The 16,123-nt window shown below is 41.6% G+C and overlaps 1 protein-coding gene across 2 annotated transcripts in view; it reads left to right on the top strand.

Annotated features, from left to right (window-relative positions):
• PDE7A (phosphodiesterase 7A) overlaps window positions 1-16,123 on the top strand; it is a 114,243-nt gene that overhangs the window by 91,054 nt on the left and 7,066 nt on the right. For both annotated transcript variants that reach the window (XM_059994707.1, XM_059994708.1), the window contains 6 exons: window positions 634-697; window positions 6,075-6,170; window positions 7,973-8,073; window positions 13,084-13,215; window positions 13,410-13,501; window positions 15,928-16,072. In XM_059994707.1, the coding sequence (XP_059850690.1) occupies window positions 634-697; window positions 6,075-6,170; window positions 7,973-8,073; window positions 13,084-13,215; window positions 13,410-13,501; window positions 15,928-16,072 (630 nt within the window). The remainder of the gene's footprint in view (window positions 1-633; window positions 698-6,074; window positions 6,171-7,972; window positions 8,074-13,083; window positions 13,216-13,409; window positions 13,502-15,927; window positions 16,073-16,123) is intronic.

The following is a 16,123-nucleotide window of genomic DNA, read 5'->3' as shown; positions in this document are numbered from 1 at the left end:
AGAAAACAAATAACAAATAATTTGAGTGTAGTACAGTGTAAGCGTCTAGTGCCTGGGTTCCAGAATCAGACCACCTGACGTCAGATCCCAGCTCTGTTACTTTCTTGCTGAGCAAGTTAGAACTTTTTGCCTCTTTCCCCATCTATAAATGAGGATTGAAAACAATGCCTGCTTGATAGTGTCGGCATGAAGAGTAAGAGTGAGTAAAGCACTTTTAACAGTGCCTGGGATATAGCAAGTGTTCGGCTATTATAATTTACTTTTATTCGATTTTAAAAATCTGGTTTCTAGACCATGCAGTGTATGAACCACACTTCTGTGATGTTAAGTTATATTAGAATTCTTGACCGTTCATGGGAGTATAGGAATAAGTTGAAGGGAACACTAACCTTACCTATACATTTATTAACTGGAAGACAAAATAATAATTGTTTTTTCAAATGGAGTTTATCCCTCTGGACATGTTTTGGAGCCGTTTGGAAAGGTCATGATTAAAGGGAGAATGATACTTAACATTCCTTAAAGTAAATCAACCACTTCCCATTTTCATTAACTTCCCTGTGGACTGTCTACAAAAGATAGAGAATGTTACTGAAATTAAATTACAGTAGGAATGTTTGGTTTTCATTTCAGTGTATGCTGGAAAAAGTTGGAAATTGGAATTTTGATATCTTTCTATTTGATAGACTAACAAATGGTAAGTGAAGAATTTGACTTACTCAAGTTAATGTATTCTTGAGATTGCTGCACTGACGGTACAGCCGCTGGTGAGCTGCTGCTTTCATTTACTTAGGTTAGGAGCCCTCTGCTGGCAGAGGGAGCATTGTTGTGTTGCTTCTTTAGTGACTGACTTGTAAGCCTAGAGAATCAATCTAAAATTTTATTTTTTGATTATTACTCTTAGTAGTAATCAAAATTAACCACTGTCATCATCACTTGGGCGTCCCTTATTAATGCTACTGTTGTTAATAACCCAAGGCGAACATCACTATCTCATCGTTCTTTTTTTTTTTTTTTTTGGTTTCTTTTGTACTGTAGTCACAGTGACATGCTCTGATCTTGTATTCCAGTTTTGATAGCCCCAGATATGTGGTAGATGAATGACCTTTTGAGAGATGGCTTTTCTTCTAGCTCTGGCTCCTAGGCTTTCCTTTCTCTGCTCACTTGAGAGATGGTGTGTTAATGATCAGCAGCAGTGGTTCCTCCTGGCACTGCTTCTCCATGGCGGGGTCGGGTGGGGTGGGAAGAGCTCATGGCTTCTTGAGGGGGCGTATCAGAATCTACGGAAAGTATGAGTACTTTGAAAAAGACAGGTGATTCTTTTTTTTAGATGTTGGGGGTAGGAGTTTATTAATTAATTTATTTTTGCTGTGGTTCGTCTTCGTTTCTGTGCAAGGGCTTTCTCTAGTTGTGGCAAGCGGGGGCCACTCTTCATCACAGTGCACAGACCTCTCACTATCGCGGCCTCTCTTGTTGCGGAGCGCAGGCTCAGTAGTTGTGGCTCACGGGCCTAGTTGCTCCTCAGCATGTGGGATCCTCCCAGACCAGGGCTCGAACCCGTGTCCCCTGCATTAGCAGGCAGACTCTCAACCACTGCGCCACCAGGGAAGCCCCAAGACAGGTGATTCTGATCTGTTTACCTCTCTGAGTTTCGTTTTGCTTTGCGGGAAGGGTTCATTTTTCTTTATTCTGTTTGGGAATGGGAACAGAATTCCCTTTGAGAATCATTCTTTATTTAGTGTGAAATTTTTGGCATTAAAAATAAAAAACGTGGGCTTCCCTGGTGGCACAGTGGTTGAGAGTCCGCCTGCCGATGCAGGGGACACGGGTTCGTGCCCCGGTCCGGGAAGATCCCACATGCCGCGAAGCGGCTGGACCCATGAGCCATGGCCGCTGAGCCTGCGCGTCCGGAGCCTGTGCTCCACAACGGGAGAGGCCACAGCAGTGAGAGGCCCGCGTACCACCAAAAAAAAAAAAAAAAAAGGTGGTACCTGTTGTCCAACTAGACTTTGCCCCTTTTGCCTTAATATGTTTTAAATGAAGCAGAGTGGAAAGTTTACTGAGAGGAAGTCAGTTCTGTTGGTTGAGAATGAAATAAATATGTGATTCACTGCTATACTTTGAAATCACTTTTTTTTTCTTATTTTACTTTGGAATAAAGCTCCTTTCCTAAGAAAGCCAAATATGGGAAATGGACAAGCAAATAGAACTGTATGCATCTTGAGAACAGCATGGGTCTAGCTTTTTAGTATCACTACGTCATTCGCTCTGAGCTATATGGCCAGGCATAGTGAGGATACCTTTGTGATCACCTTCCGGTTGTCTGTGGACTGCTGACCGAAAATAAACTGGAGCGACCCAGCCACAGGTGTAAAGACAGTGAAGTTCTCCTCAGTGGTGGAGCCTCCCTCCCGCTTCCCTGCCTTTTGTTTTTCCCCCTTTTCTGTTCCTACTCACCTCTCTTTTGCCCTCTGGTGACTAGTGTCTGTTCCTCTCCCTGCCCCCACTTGGGCCTGTCCACACAGAAAAGGCTCTAATATCATTTAGGGCCTATCGGAGGCTCTTACTATCAGCTGTCCTTCCTTGCAGCCATCCCCTTTTTGAAAATATAGGTGCCTCAGCTTCTTCTAGATCTGGGAAACTCCCCTTTCCTAATGCAACACAAATATTGCTTTAGTCATTATCTCAAGGTAAACATAGATAAGACAGTGCCGCCCTTAACACCTTCAAGGTCTAGCCTCACATAAACACTAAGAGCTCATAGCCTATTCTTAGTCTCCTGAGACACTTGTCACCCACTGAAATAGTTGATTGTTTTTCTCTAGATTTTATTTTTAAAAAGAACATACCTGCTAGTCAGGGGGCGTGGCGATAGAAGTGGAATGAGGGTGACGGTGCAGCATGGGCAGAAGTCATGGCCACTAGTCTACCTCCGTTAACTTAGCCCTTGGCTTCCCTTCAATCATCTCACTCCTTTTTTGTGGAGAAGGTGGCCGAATGGTTTCTTCTTGCAGTTGTTAGGGGTTAGTAGAAACCACCCACGGTTAGCCACCCACCTGTGCCTTTACAGATGGTGATGTCTATGTTCAGTTCACTACAGTCACCCAAAAGTTACAGGAATTCTGTACGTGAAGGGATATTATCGGGAAACAAGTGGGCAGGAGAAAAGTCCTTTAACTTGCATTATTTAATTGGATCTGCTTTCCTTTCAAAGCTGCTTAGCCTGAAACGAATTCTGGATGATATACGTACATAGTATCCAAGTATATAGTTTTCCCTTCTTGCTGTCGATCTGCTGTGTTCTGTGTTTCTTCCTCTGGTGATTTCCCACATGATACTGTGAGGAAGGCAGGGAAGAAACAAAACGCTGATTCCCAGCTTGTCCACTGCAAAGTGGGAAGTGGTTTCTATCTGGTAGGATATATTTGATGCTGCCTTTGCAGGAATGAGTTAGGTTACATCAGATAGCAAGATAGGGCTTGTCTCCCCCAAAAGTCACCTGGCGCATGAGGACCCTCGTTGCCAGGCCTGTGTTATAGCCGTAGCCCAGTCCTGCCAGCTCCCAAGTATTGAAGAGAATCACATCCTAAAACCTGTTGAGAGCCGTAACACCTTAGGCAGGTCCGTCCTTTCATATATCTTTATATAAAGGGTAACTTTTCTATAAGTACAGTTTTCTTTTCCAAGAAGGTGTTTCCATTCTCACATAAAATAACTGCTTCTATGCCTGTTGCTTGTTTAACGTATCAGCTAAGCATCATCACTTGCTTTGAAATGTTTCGTTGACTTGTGTTCTTATTTACTGGTATTAAGTCAGTTGGTATCTTATAAACTGAAAGTGAGAAAAAACGTTGCATACAGTTTTTCATTTTGATATGGGCGGTACACTTTGTTAGATTGGCTCTTGTCACACTCCCCCAGGCTTCTTGGTGGAGGACGTTAACATGCGTTTCTTACTGCCATTCGCCTGGATTCCAGACGAGGGTATCTTACCATTTGATTGCAGCTTTCTTAAAACTTATTCTAGATCCTAGAAATTGGTAATGTATTTCATTAGGTTTGGGAAACAATTTGGGGAGAATCCTGCGATTACCTAAATACACAGAATGAATATACATTCTTTTTTTTAAATTGAGGCATAATTGACATAGACCATTACGTTAGCGTCAAACATGCAATGTATGATCTGCCCTTTGTATGTACTGCAAAGTAATTGCCACAGGGGGTCTAGTTAACATCCGTCAGCGTACATAGTCACGGTTTTATTCATTATGATGAGAATTTTTAAGACCTTCTCTCGGCAGCATTCAAATACCCAATGCACCCATTTTGTCCCCTTGCCCCACCTCTGACAACCAACCGCCGGTCTGTTCTCTGTATCTGTGAGCTCGAGATTTTGTTGTTTTTGTTTTAGATTCCACATATAAGTGAGATTATACAGCATTTATCTTTCTCTGTCTGACTTACTTCACTTAGCACAGTTCCCTCAAACTCCATCTATGTTGTCACCTATGGCAAGATTTCCGTCTTTCTTATGGCTGGGTAATATTCCACTGCATATACACCACGATTTCTTTATCTGTTTGTCCATCGATAGGCCCTTAGGTTGATTCCATGTCTTGGCTGTTGTAAATAATGCTTCAGTGAAGATGGGGGTGCAGGTGTCTCTTTGAGATAGTGATTCCATCTCCTTCAGATATATACCAGCACGTAGGATTGCTGGATCATAAGGTAGTTCTACTTTAAATTTCTTGAGAAACCTCCATGGTTCTCCATAGTGGCTGCACCAGTTTACAGTCCCACCAACAGTGCACCAAGGGTTCCCTTTTCCTCACATCCTAGCTAACGCTTGTTATCTCTTGTCTTTTTGGTAATAGCCATTCTGACAGGTGTGAGTTGATATCTCATTGTGGTTTTAATTTGCATTTCCCTGAGGATTAGTGATGCTGACCAGCTTTTCTTGCACCTGTTGGCCATTTGTATGTCTTCTTTGGAAAAATATCTATTCAGATTCTCTGCCCATTTTTTAAAACCAGATTGTTTTTTGAATATACATTCTGAAATATCTCTATATATGCCCTAAGAAAAGTTGGTTGTTACCGTGGTTATGACAGAAACATAGCTCACTTCTTCACAAGTGATTCTAGATCCCATGGGCTCATGTTTTTACCAGTAGAGTGTTACTAGGATTTGAGTGCATGTTTACATTTAACTCCTTAAAGGGAAAAGATCTGAAATGGTTTTTTCTTCCTGTGTGAAGGTGATGTGTCGGATGGTTTTTAGGAAGACTCTCTCTTGGTTGCCACATCCTTCCCACTGTTGCTTATGCAAACCTTGTTCCAGTTCGTTGACTTTTTTCCTCATCTGTGGGCTTCTAAACAGTTGTTCAGGCAGTTTTGGATAATTAGTTTAGCCTGATAGTTCTTTGTAATTTTTCATAAATATTATTACTACAAATTTTCATTGTGGGACTAGTTGGGTCTTTTATACATGTTTGTAAGAATCATAGATTTTTTTCGAGAATACCAGAATCATGTTTATGTTATTGTTATTGTCTGAATGCTGGCAGTAACTTATAAGCTCACACACCTTTAAAACCTACAGTCTGTTTAATTGTTAAATAACATAGCATATGCAGCCAAGGCGCTCTGCTCTGGGACACCCCCATTCAGAGCAGTGTGGTGGAGGGATGGTTATGAGGAGGTGAGTGCACATGTTTTAGGTGCTTTGGGAAATTGAATTAAACTTACTCAGTGTGGACAATTTTCAAAGTTTTCTATCAATTCTAATTATTTTGGTGTCTTAAAAAGAAAACTTATCTATTCAAAAATGTTTATCTTCCAGTTGTTTGGTTTTAGAAAAATAAAACCAAAAAATCCTTTTTTCTTAGAATAGAAAGAACATGTGATATTTAAAGTTCTAAACTGGTAAAATTAAAATAAGTTGTAAATTTTAGATAGACAAAAAGTAGGACTTAGTACTCTTTATGTTTCGTATTCAAACCTATATTTGGAAGTACAGTGCAGTTACATAAGCTTGTATTCCTGCTAATATCTCCTCTTCTTCCTTTTTAGGAAATAGTCTAGTAAGTTTAACCTTTCATTTATTTAGTCTTCATGGATTAATTGAGTACTTCCATTTAGATATGATGAAACTTCGTAGATTTTTAGGTAAGTGATTCTAACCCATTTAACAGTAATAAGATTTGTACTGGTACTTGTTTAACTTGTCTCTCAATTATATCAGCTGTTGCTCTGAAACTAATCACCCCAAAGTTCGTGGCTTAAAGAAAACACACATTGATTTAGCCCTGAGTCTGTAGGGCTGTGGAGCGCTGCTTCTGGTCTGGCTGAGTTTGTTCGTGCCCCCGCCCTTGACACCCAGTGAGCTGCACTGCGGCGTCGTGGGCCTCAGCTGGGACACCGGGCCCGACCCGGCTCAGCTCTACATGATCTCCTGTTAAATTAAAAGGAGGCAGAGGAGTTTGGCACCATAATAGAGCCACTTTAAAAACAAAAAAGGAAAAAGATTATTTTCCAACAAGCCAAGCTTGTTCAGAGAGCAGTGGCACATCCAGACCCCCGAGCCCAGCCCGGACACTGGCTCGCCTTGCTGTCCGCCGCATCCCAGTGGCCAGAGCCCGTCAGGTGGGGGGGGGGGCATACCTCTGGGTGGGGAAGCCGCGAAGGCCCAGTGCCGCTGGGGGCTGGGTCGGCTTTGCTGTCAGTCTCCCACGTCAGCCCCGGCTTTCTCGCAACGATGACACAGTTTCTGTCCTTTCCTAACTTTTTGAAGGCTAAAACCTTAAAAGATCCAGGTCCATTGCACTTGGGTCTCCTCTTTTTCTGATCCCAGAAACCTCCTGACAGTAAACGTCAAAGATTATTTTGAATATGTTTTCATGTGCAGAGTGATATTTAAGAGCACTCTGCTAGGGAAAAAATTAGAGTCTTTCACCGAATAAAGGAAAACGTTAGAAGAAAATTAGCATGAGGATTCTTGTTTTTGTAACGAAGGTGATAATATTTTCTTTCCTCTTAATTAGCAAAACTAAGATAAATTTATTACCTAAGACGTTGAGAAACTTCTAATGCATATTCATTTACAAATTGTATGCCTGCAATACTCTGCTAATATCTGTTATAAAACACATAAATAGATATTAACACGAGTATTTAGAAAACTATTTTAAAGGATGGGATCAAAGTACATACAGAATTCTAATGCTCTTTGCCTCTCACCAGTGAGTCGTAGCTCACCACCTTGGGGTTGGCTCACCATACCTGGAGATGACTGGATTGAGTGATGGGCTGTGAGGGCCACAGTGCGGGTTTGGTGGCAGTGGGGACGGCTCTACCCTCTCATCCTAGTCTACTTTTTCATGGTAGCATAATACAGACACTGAGCAGAGAAGGCAGGATTAACACATCATCCTTCCCTACTACTGAAAAACTAATTGCAGATCTGAAACTCACCTCACTGATGGAGTATCCCAAGGATCGTGTTCACATTCCCCAATATCTGTATTATTTTAGCCTCATAATGATTTTTGTCCTCTGATGAATTCCTAGTTCCTAGAACAGTATCTACTACGATGAGTATTTGTTGAATGAATTGTACAGTTTTTATTAAACTAAGAAACTCTTTTTAAATTAAAAAAAAGTCAGAGGAGTGGGCCACAATGATAGATTGACATTTTAAAAGAGAAGAAAAGGAAAAAAAAATTTTATAATTTTGACATGAATACCTTCATGTCATTTAAAGAGTTTCGAACAAGAGTCAAAGTGGTGTTGATGCCTTGGGTATACATGTGAGTTATGATAAGTGATTATCATCTCCCCGAATCAGAACAGTTAGCTGATAGCCACATGAGAAGGGTAAGTGGAGAATGCATAATTGTTGCAATTTTTGTATTTGTACATGCCTCCTGTTCGCAGTTAAATCTGAGGTCTTTTTTTTTTCTTTGACGCAGTTATGATCCAAGAAGATTACCACAGTCAAAACCCTTACCACAATGCAGTCCACGCTGCAGATGTTACTCAGGCCATGCACTGTTACCTAAAAGAACCTAAGGTAAGGTGTTGGCATTTACAGTCAGTGAAAGTCCTGAGAAAATGCCCTTGATTTAATTTCAGATACTTTTCCTTAAGTTAATGTTTTCATCAGACTTAAAATCAGAAGGTTCCTTCACAAGAATGAGATGTGGCTGGATCAGGTTTCCAGGCGTGGCTGTATTTGTAAGTTGACAGCTAGAGAGCTGGGGTGATTGTCGAGAATGAGGCTGGAGAAGCCCAAGTGAGGGTCAGGCTGTACGGCCCGGCCACACATGTCAGGTCACCTGGCGTTTACGCTGAGCTCCACGAGGGCAGGGATGACACTCGTCAGATCCCGTGATGAATAGGAAGCTCCGGAAGGGAAGCAGGAGACTTTACAAAGCTATCCTGGCTGTGGGGGGAGAATAACTCAGACAAGACCAGAATCATGCACGCTGCCCATCAGGAGCTGTTTCGATAGCCTTGGGGCAGGAGAGAGGCAGACGCTTGGTGAGGTCTCTTGGGAATCAGAACATGGAGGATGTGGTGTCTGGATGCATCTAGGGGGGTGAAATAGGGAGAGGAGTCGGTGGAGACTGTCCCCGGCAGCTGAGTAGCAGGTGGGAGTCGCTGTGAGGGAGAGAATGTAGGAAGGGAGGGAGGGCTGGCAGAGATGATGAGCTCCATTGTGGGCACGTGCGGTTAAGTGTCTTCGCGCCATATCCGAATGCAGGTGTCTAGTAGAGAGTTGGAGAGGAGTCTGAAGCAGAGCAGAGAAATCAGAGCTGGGGACCAGCTGTAGATGGTAATGGAAGCCGTGTTTGCCCATGGGCGTTTCCTGTTCCTGGAGGCTGTAAAGTTACATCTGCCACCCTTAGCCCTGCCTCTAAACTCGCCTCCCCAGGGATCTTAGTTCAGCCGGATGTTGGGAGGGAAGGAGGCTGACTGAGCCAGTTGGTGCTAGTTGATGCTCTGAGAATATAGCCATGTGGTTGCCAGTCTCCTGATTTTTCAAGAGATGTGGAGTATGTGAAAGTACCCCAATTTTTAAAGTATATTATGACTCAAAAAAAAATTAACTGTATTGTGGCATCATTTATATGCAGTAGTAAAATGCATACATTTTATGTGTGTAGTTTTGATAAATGAATACGCCCATGCACCCCAATTTTTTAATTAAAGTTTAAAACAAACATTGGGCCAAGCCTATAGTGTCTCTGTTGAACAGTCTTGCGGGAGAAATTGGTAAGTAATCACCATACAGCCAGGGAAGTGGAATAATGGAGCTAAGTGCCCCATGGGACACAGAGGAGATAAACCTAGTCCATGGGGCTGTGAAGGCCTCACCCGCTGGCTGGCCACGCCCAGCCCGAAGCCAGGGCTGGGGAGCGCCGGCACCCAGCAGGACCAGAGGGGCAGAGAGTGCAGGGCGAACGTGGTGCAGACACTGTCTTACCCATGCAGCTCTGGTAGCACTAGTTTTAAACACTTTTTGCCTATGTAGCTCTGATCATTCTTACTTTAAACACTTTTCTTAACATACTCAGTGAACTCTTCAGTCAAAGCTTCAGTTAAGGATACCGATAAAATCACTAAGATTTAAAATACAGCAGTTTCCTCCTCCCTTATCATAGAGATAAGAAAATAGAAATGGAGTCACTCAGAGTTGACTGTACCTCTTTTACTTCCCGGTCCTTTACATGGCATCGCATTGTCGAGTGTGTTCATTCATTTGTTCTGTCCGTTTTCCTGGCGCTAAGAATCCAGTGGTAAACAAGACAGGAAAGGTCCCTGGCCTTCAAAAAGTTGCCCTCCCAGTGGGGGGCAGGGGGGCGGTCTTTAAACAGATAAACAGAACTTTGACCTCTACTGTGGTAAGTGCTGCTGTGAAGTCATTTACTAGCGTGATGCGCTGGGGAGTGACTGGGTGGCTGGCGAGAGCTCACAACTTCAGACAGACGGTCGGGAACCATGTAAACCGAGAGGCAGTGTTTGAGAAGGAGACGGCCACGGAGAAGAATCCAGGTGCAGAGGGGACCGTGAAGAGAAAGCCATATATACAGTGTTCAGTGGGAAACCTGCTTCCATTCGTTTGTTTAAACACCAGCTTTTATTTTATGGATTGGTGCTGTTATTGGGTTTTTTTTATCGTTGTTTATTTTTGGCTGCGTTGGGTCTTCGTTGCTGCGCGCAGGCTTTCTCTAGTTGCGGCGAGCAGGGGCTACTCTTCCTTGTGGTGCACAGGCCTCTCGTTAAAGTGGCTTCTCTTGTCGCGGAGCACGGGCTCTAGGCACGTGGGCTTTAGTAGTTGTGGCATGTGGGCTCAATAGTTGTGGCACACGGGCTCTAGAGCGCAGTCTCAGTAGTTGTGACGCACGGGCTTAGTTGCTCCACGGCATGTGGGGTCTTCCCGGACCAGGGCTCAAACCCGCGTCCCCTGCACGGGGGAATCCACATTGGCAGGTGGATTCTTAACCACTGCGCCACCAGGGAAGTCCTGCTTTCGGTTTTTATATCTTATGATTTATACGTAAGAGCTAATTCCTGGCTCTTCTAAGTCAAAAAAAAAAAAAAAAAACAAAGACAAAAATATTTGAAAACCAAGAAATTATTGAAAGTTCCTTTGGTGTGTACTTGTATCAGCTCTAACTTTAGTATTTATTTTTTATGTCCTCAAAGCTGAACCTCAGAATATAGATTATAATTTTGTTCCAGTTGAGCCTAACGGCACCTAATAGCAACAGTCAGAAATGGGGATGACATTTGTCTTTTTTAAAAAAATCTAGTTTTAAAAATTGCATTAATGTCATTGACTTCCTTGTCTTTGTTAGGAAACTCATAAAGTTTTTTTTCTGATGAAAGATTTTTGTAACAAGCAGAAATGTTGCATTTTTATTCAAAATTTTTTTTGCATGTGTGATTTGTTTTCAAACTTAGAACTTACTTTTCCTTCACAGAACTTTAACAGCTCAACTGCTGCTTCTCATGTTTCTATTTTTAATAGTTAACTCTTTAATCTGCCTGAGACTGTTTGAGGTCATGTGTAAATCATACATTAATTTTTAACAATTCTGGATTATTGCCTTCTCCCAGGCTGGTCCACGTCTGTTCTTCTGCCAAAGTTATCGTAAGAATATAACACTTCTGAATATTGCTTAACAAATCGCATGTTCATAATATATCCACAGCCACGCCTGCATTCTTATGTCAGGAGGGGATGTGGCTTTATATGCAGGGTGCTCCATGGAGTGCTCTGCTCATCTTGATTAGTAAGCAGCACTCTTTATTTATTTATTTTGGGCCACATTGGGTCTTCGCTGCTGCGCGTGGGCTTTCTCTAGTTGCAGCGAGCAGGGGCTGCTCTTCGTTGCGTTGCGCGGGCTTCTCATTGCGGTGGCTTCTCGTTGCAGAGCACGGGCTCTAGGCGCGCAGGCTTCAGTAGTTGTGGCTCGTGGGCTCAGTAATTGTGGCTCACGGGCTCTAGAGCACAGGCTCAGTAGTTGTGGCGCACGGGGCTTAGTTGCTCCGCGACATGTGGGATCTTCCCGGACCAGGGCTCGAACCCGTGTCCCCTGCATCGGCAGGTGGATTTGTAACCACTGTACCACCAGGGAAGTCCAAGCAGCACTTTTAAAATCTTTTATTTTTTTTAAATGCTTTTACCTCTCCTAAAGAGGAAATAATTGTCTTCACCATCTTCTACCCATTCATTGAGTTTCTCTATATACCATTTACAGGTAATACAAAAATAAATAATTTACATTCTCTGCCCTCAAACAGCTTACACTATTTTAGTGGATTCAGGCCCTCCGACAGTGGTTTTTTTCAGACCAAGATGAACTTGGCGCAGGGGATGGAAAAAAAATCCATTCTGGCATAGAAAGAATATACTAGAATTTGAATCAAAAATACTTTTATCTCATATTTTAAAACTTTTCGGTTTTCATCCGTGTTTTATCACGTGCAGTATGGGTTGGCTCTGTGTTGTAATCTGTAAGTAAGTGTACCTGTGTGGGTGGCCTATGCTCAGAATACTTCTCTGCTGTTAGGGCACAGGACCCTACACGTTTAGAGAGCACTGCCCCAGGGTAAAGCTAAACGGGCGCACGCTGCGCTCTGGCAGTGTTGGTGTGGCAGGATGTGGAATGTGCTGCAAGAACGCAGCCAGTCATTTGTGGGCGGGGGCTGGGCGAGGGCTGGGCTGCAGGCGGAGAACGGAGGTGGGCTGGGGAGGCGCTGGTGGAGCTGGGCTTGCGACACACTCCAGGTGAGTGTTTTTTGTCGTTGAAAACTTCAGTCAGGTAAATAAGCTTATTTATTGTGATTATTTTATCAAGAATAGTAAATGACTGTTGAGAGTAAAATTACAATGGCTAGTGTACAGGATGGCTTTTCCTGAGATGAATACACTGTGTATGCTGTTCTGAACTGTCCATCCATGGGGAGAGGATTTCACTACCAACTTGACGTAAACTTCTGCTCCATGATTACTCAGTAGCTTCCTTCAACATTTGGGACCTCAGAGGTAACCTTGGATTTGGGTCCTTGATTGAAACCCAGTAACCGATTTATTGGTAAACACACACGCTCAGTCATAGGTTTACAGTATTGTACGCTTAAACATCTGTTAAAAGGGTAGATCTCACCTTAAGTGTTCTCACCATGATAAAAATGTTCTTAAAACCTCATAGGCCGTCTCTGACTACATTAACAGAAATACTCAAATCTCTGTTTGTTGTTTGAAAACTTTTATTTCTCAAAAAGGTGGTTTGTACTTTAGCTGTCATCTTAATGATGCTAGTTTCCAGTGGAGGATGAGCTGCATCCACGCACTCCACGTGGGCGGGGACACCATTATACCACGCCTGCCGCCAGGGTCGTGAGGAGACCCGCCGCTGGCAGGCACTCCGTGGCCTGGATGAGCGGCCCGAGAAACATGGCGGGAGGAGACCGCCGACACTCAGTCGAGGCTAACTTAGAACAGCTACTGTAATGGCGCAGCGCGTGTTTCAAATATGTCTGTAATCAGTTATTCCTTGCCGCACTCCAGCTTGCCAATTCTGTAACTCCTTGGGACGTCTTGCTGAGCTTAATTGCAGCTGCCACTCATGATCTGGATCATCCAGGTGTTAATCAACCTTTCCTTATTAAAACTAACCATTACTTGGCAACTTTATACAAGGTTAGTGCAATTTTATCCTCAAAATTTAATATTCTTGCATTCTAGAAAATGTGTCATGTTTAAAGAAGTGAAAGGAGTAAATAAATTCTCCATGAACGTTCAGATTTTAATCAGATTAATATTACTTACAAATAATTCTTTATGTTCAGAAAAAGACTTACCATTTACTCAGAGATGCCCTTTTCTTTTTGTAGAATACCTCAGTACTGGAAAATCACCACTGGAGATCTGCAGTGGGTTTATTGAGAGAATCCGGTTTATTCTCACATATGCCATTAGAAAGCAGGTAGGTTGGATTAAGACAAAATTAATTAGTTATGAACTGTAGAAATTAAGTTGCAAAAACAACCGTATAAAGTTTTTAAAATTATGTTGTTATATTCAGGTGTTCCACAATTTTCAGGTAAATTATCTTATTTTACAAATTTACATCAAAATTTTAATAATTTAAACCTGTTCTGAAATACAGTCAGTAGTAATTTTTTTCAGTGAATTTTTATGAAGGATCACTCATAGATACTATAAAATCCACTCGAAATACACAGTGGCTCAGTCATGGTTTACTGCTTATTTATGTAAATGGTATTACATATTTCCATTTTATGCTCTTTTGAATAAAACCATAAGTTCTAGCTGTAAAGGTAAATTGGATAGAAAGTAAACAATCTGTATAAGAAACAGATTCATTAAAATCTGTTCCAGGAAGTTTTCAAAACCGATAAGACGTGAAAAGAATGCTTTGTATCCTCAACAGCATAGTCCTAGAGTCACTGCTAGAGTTATAGGATAAAATAATGAATTGAAAGAACAGAAAATACTACATTTTTTTTAGAAAATATCACTTGATGTTGAGCAGGCCATTTGAAAGGCTAATAAAAAGCATTCATGTAAATGAGCCCAATATGATAATGATGGTGGTGGTCAACAAAATCTCATGTCATGGGTCCACAAACTGAAGCTTTTAACGATGCCTCCCCAAGAGAAGGTGCACTTAGGAAAACCATGTCAGTGGATGTAAACCACCTACTTCTAGAAAAAAGGTGAGGCGTAAAAATACATGTGGGTATCAAGATTTAAGTTACTGTCATTGCTCTTTCCTTTCTCCCTTTCACAATTTAAAACAACCTCATAAAAACACAAAAATGTTTTTGGTAATGTCCGTGAGAAAAAAGCTGGACTTTTTATTTTTTTAAATCTGTATTCATGGATACCGTTTGGAGTTATGACAGTACTTCTGGTAAGTAAAATTGTTTCTTGTCATAGTACAAATATAAAAACTGCTTAAACCACACAGTGTTTGTATATATAAGTTCTCTTTTTCTTGACTAAGGCAGATTAAATTGTTTGCTTCATTATTCCCTTTCTATCGTGTTTTGCATTTGATGATTAACCCTGTTGAATTCTCATATTTTAATACAAATAAAAACTGAAAATAAGGAATACTGCATAATAGCATTCTTTTATGTTTGCTTAGGGTTTGTTTTATTTACTGTTCAATACTGTGAGCCTTTTATTTTTTTATTTTATATTTTTTTGAAGCAAGGAATACGACTTTATTCGGAAAGTCGGCAGACCAAGAAGATGGCGGACTAGGGTCTCCAAAAAACCATCTTTAGAGCCTTTTAATCTATTGACTGCTCTTTACTGATCATTATACAAAGATAATGTTTGTGATGGCCCATTGAAACAGAAGGAATTTTTTTAACATTTCTCTTATTTGACTTGAAACAGTTTTTTCTTAAATACCTTTATTGGAGTATAATTGCTTTACAATGGTGTGTTAGTTTCTGTTTTATAACAAAGTGAATCAGGTGTATGTATACATCTGTCCCCATATCCCCTCCCTCTTGAGCCTCCCTCCCACCCTCCCTATCCCACCCCTCTAGGTGGTCACAAAGCACCGAGCTGATCTCCCTGTGCTATGCGGCTGCTTCCCACTAGCTACCTATTTTACATTTGGTAGTGTATATATGTCCATGCCACTCTCTCACTTCGTCCCAGCTTCCCTTTCCCCAGCTGTGTCCTGAAGTCCGTTCTCTATGTCTGCGTCTTTATTCCTGCCCTGCCACTAGGTTCATCAGTACAGTTTTTTTAGATTCCATACGCATGCATTAGCATACGGTATTTGTTTCTGAGGCGGTTTTTTAAATGATATAATGTATTTGTTATTTGTAGTAACATGTTACCTTTTCCCTTCCAGGAAATTTGGATAATTAATTCTTGAATTCGGCCCTGAAAGCATAGTTGAGTCTAAACTTTATTAAATTGGTGGAACTTCATCAGGTTTTAGTCAGACATCTTCAAAAGTTTGCAGAAGTCAGTGGGAATGGGCTGTTCTTCCTCCATCTGACCCTCCTCCTGCCTCTCAGATCTCAGGCACCAAAAAAGAGTCCAAAGTTGTTCACTGCATCCCAGCCAATCTTACATAGACTTTCTTAGGCATATAATTCCACCTTTAGGCATTCTTTTTGGAGTGTTTGCATATTGGTATTTTCCTACCAACTCTCTTGGTTTTAGTTTTGATTATTTTAGTAGGTTTTTAAAATGCATTCTTTGAATCCATCTTTTTGGTAGGTTAAAAGTTGAATGGCAGTTAGAATATCTTAGGGCCCTGTAAAGCTTTCTGAGTATTAAGACTTAAGGAAAAAATAATCAAGAAGTAGCTATTCAGTTGAAAGACTTGTATTTCTCTTTATGTTTCTCTAATTCCAGACAACAGATGGAGGCTCAGATAGGCGCTCTGATACTGGCCACAGACATCAGCCGGCAGAACGAGTACCTGTCCTTGTTTAGGGCCCATCTGGACAAAGGCGACTTACATCTGGAAGACATCAGGCATAGGCATTTGGTTTTACAGGTAAAATGAGCTTGGAAAGATTCTATTTCTAGAGCAAATCACATGACTATT

The sequence above is a fragment of the Delphinus delphis genome, chromosome 17 (genome assembly GCF_949987515.2).
Source record: "Delphinus delphis chromosome 17, mDelDel1.2, whole genome shotgun sequence".
NCBI lineage: Eukaryota > Metazoa > Chordata > Mammalia > Artiodactyla > Delphinidae > Delphinus > Delphinus delphis.
The sequence above is the reverse complement of the archived record's forward strand: the minus strand, read 5'-3'. Positions and strand labels throughout refer to the sequence as shown.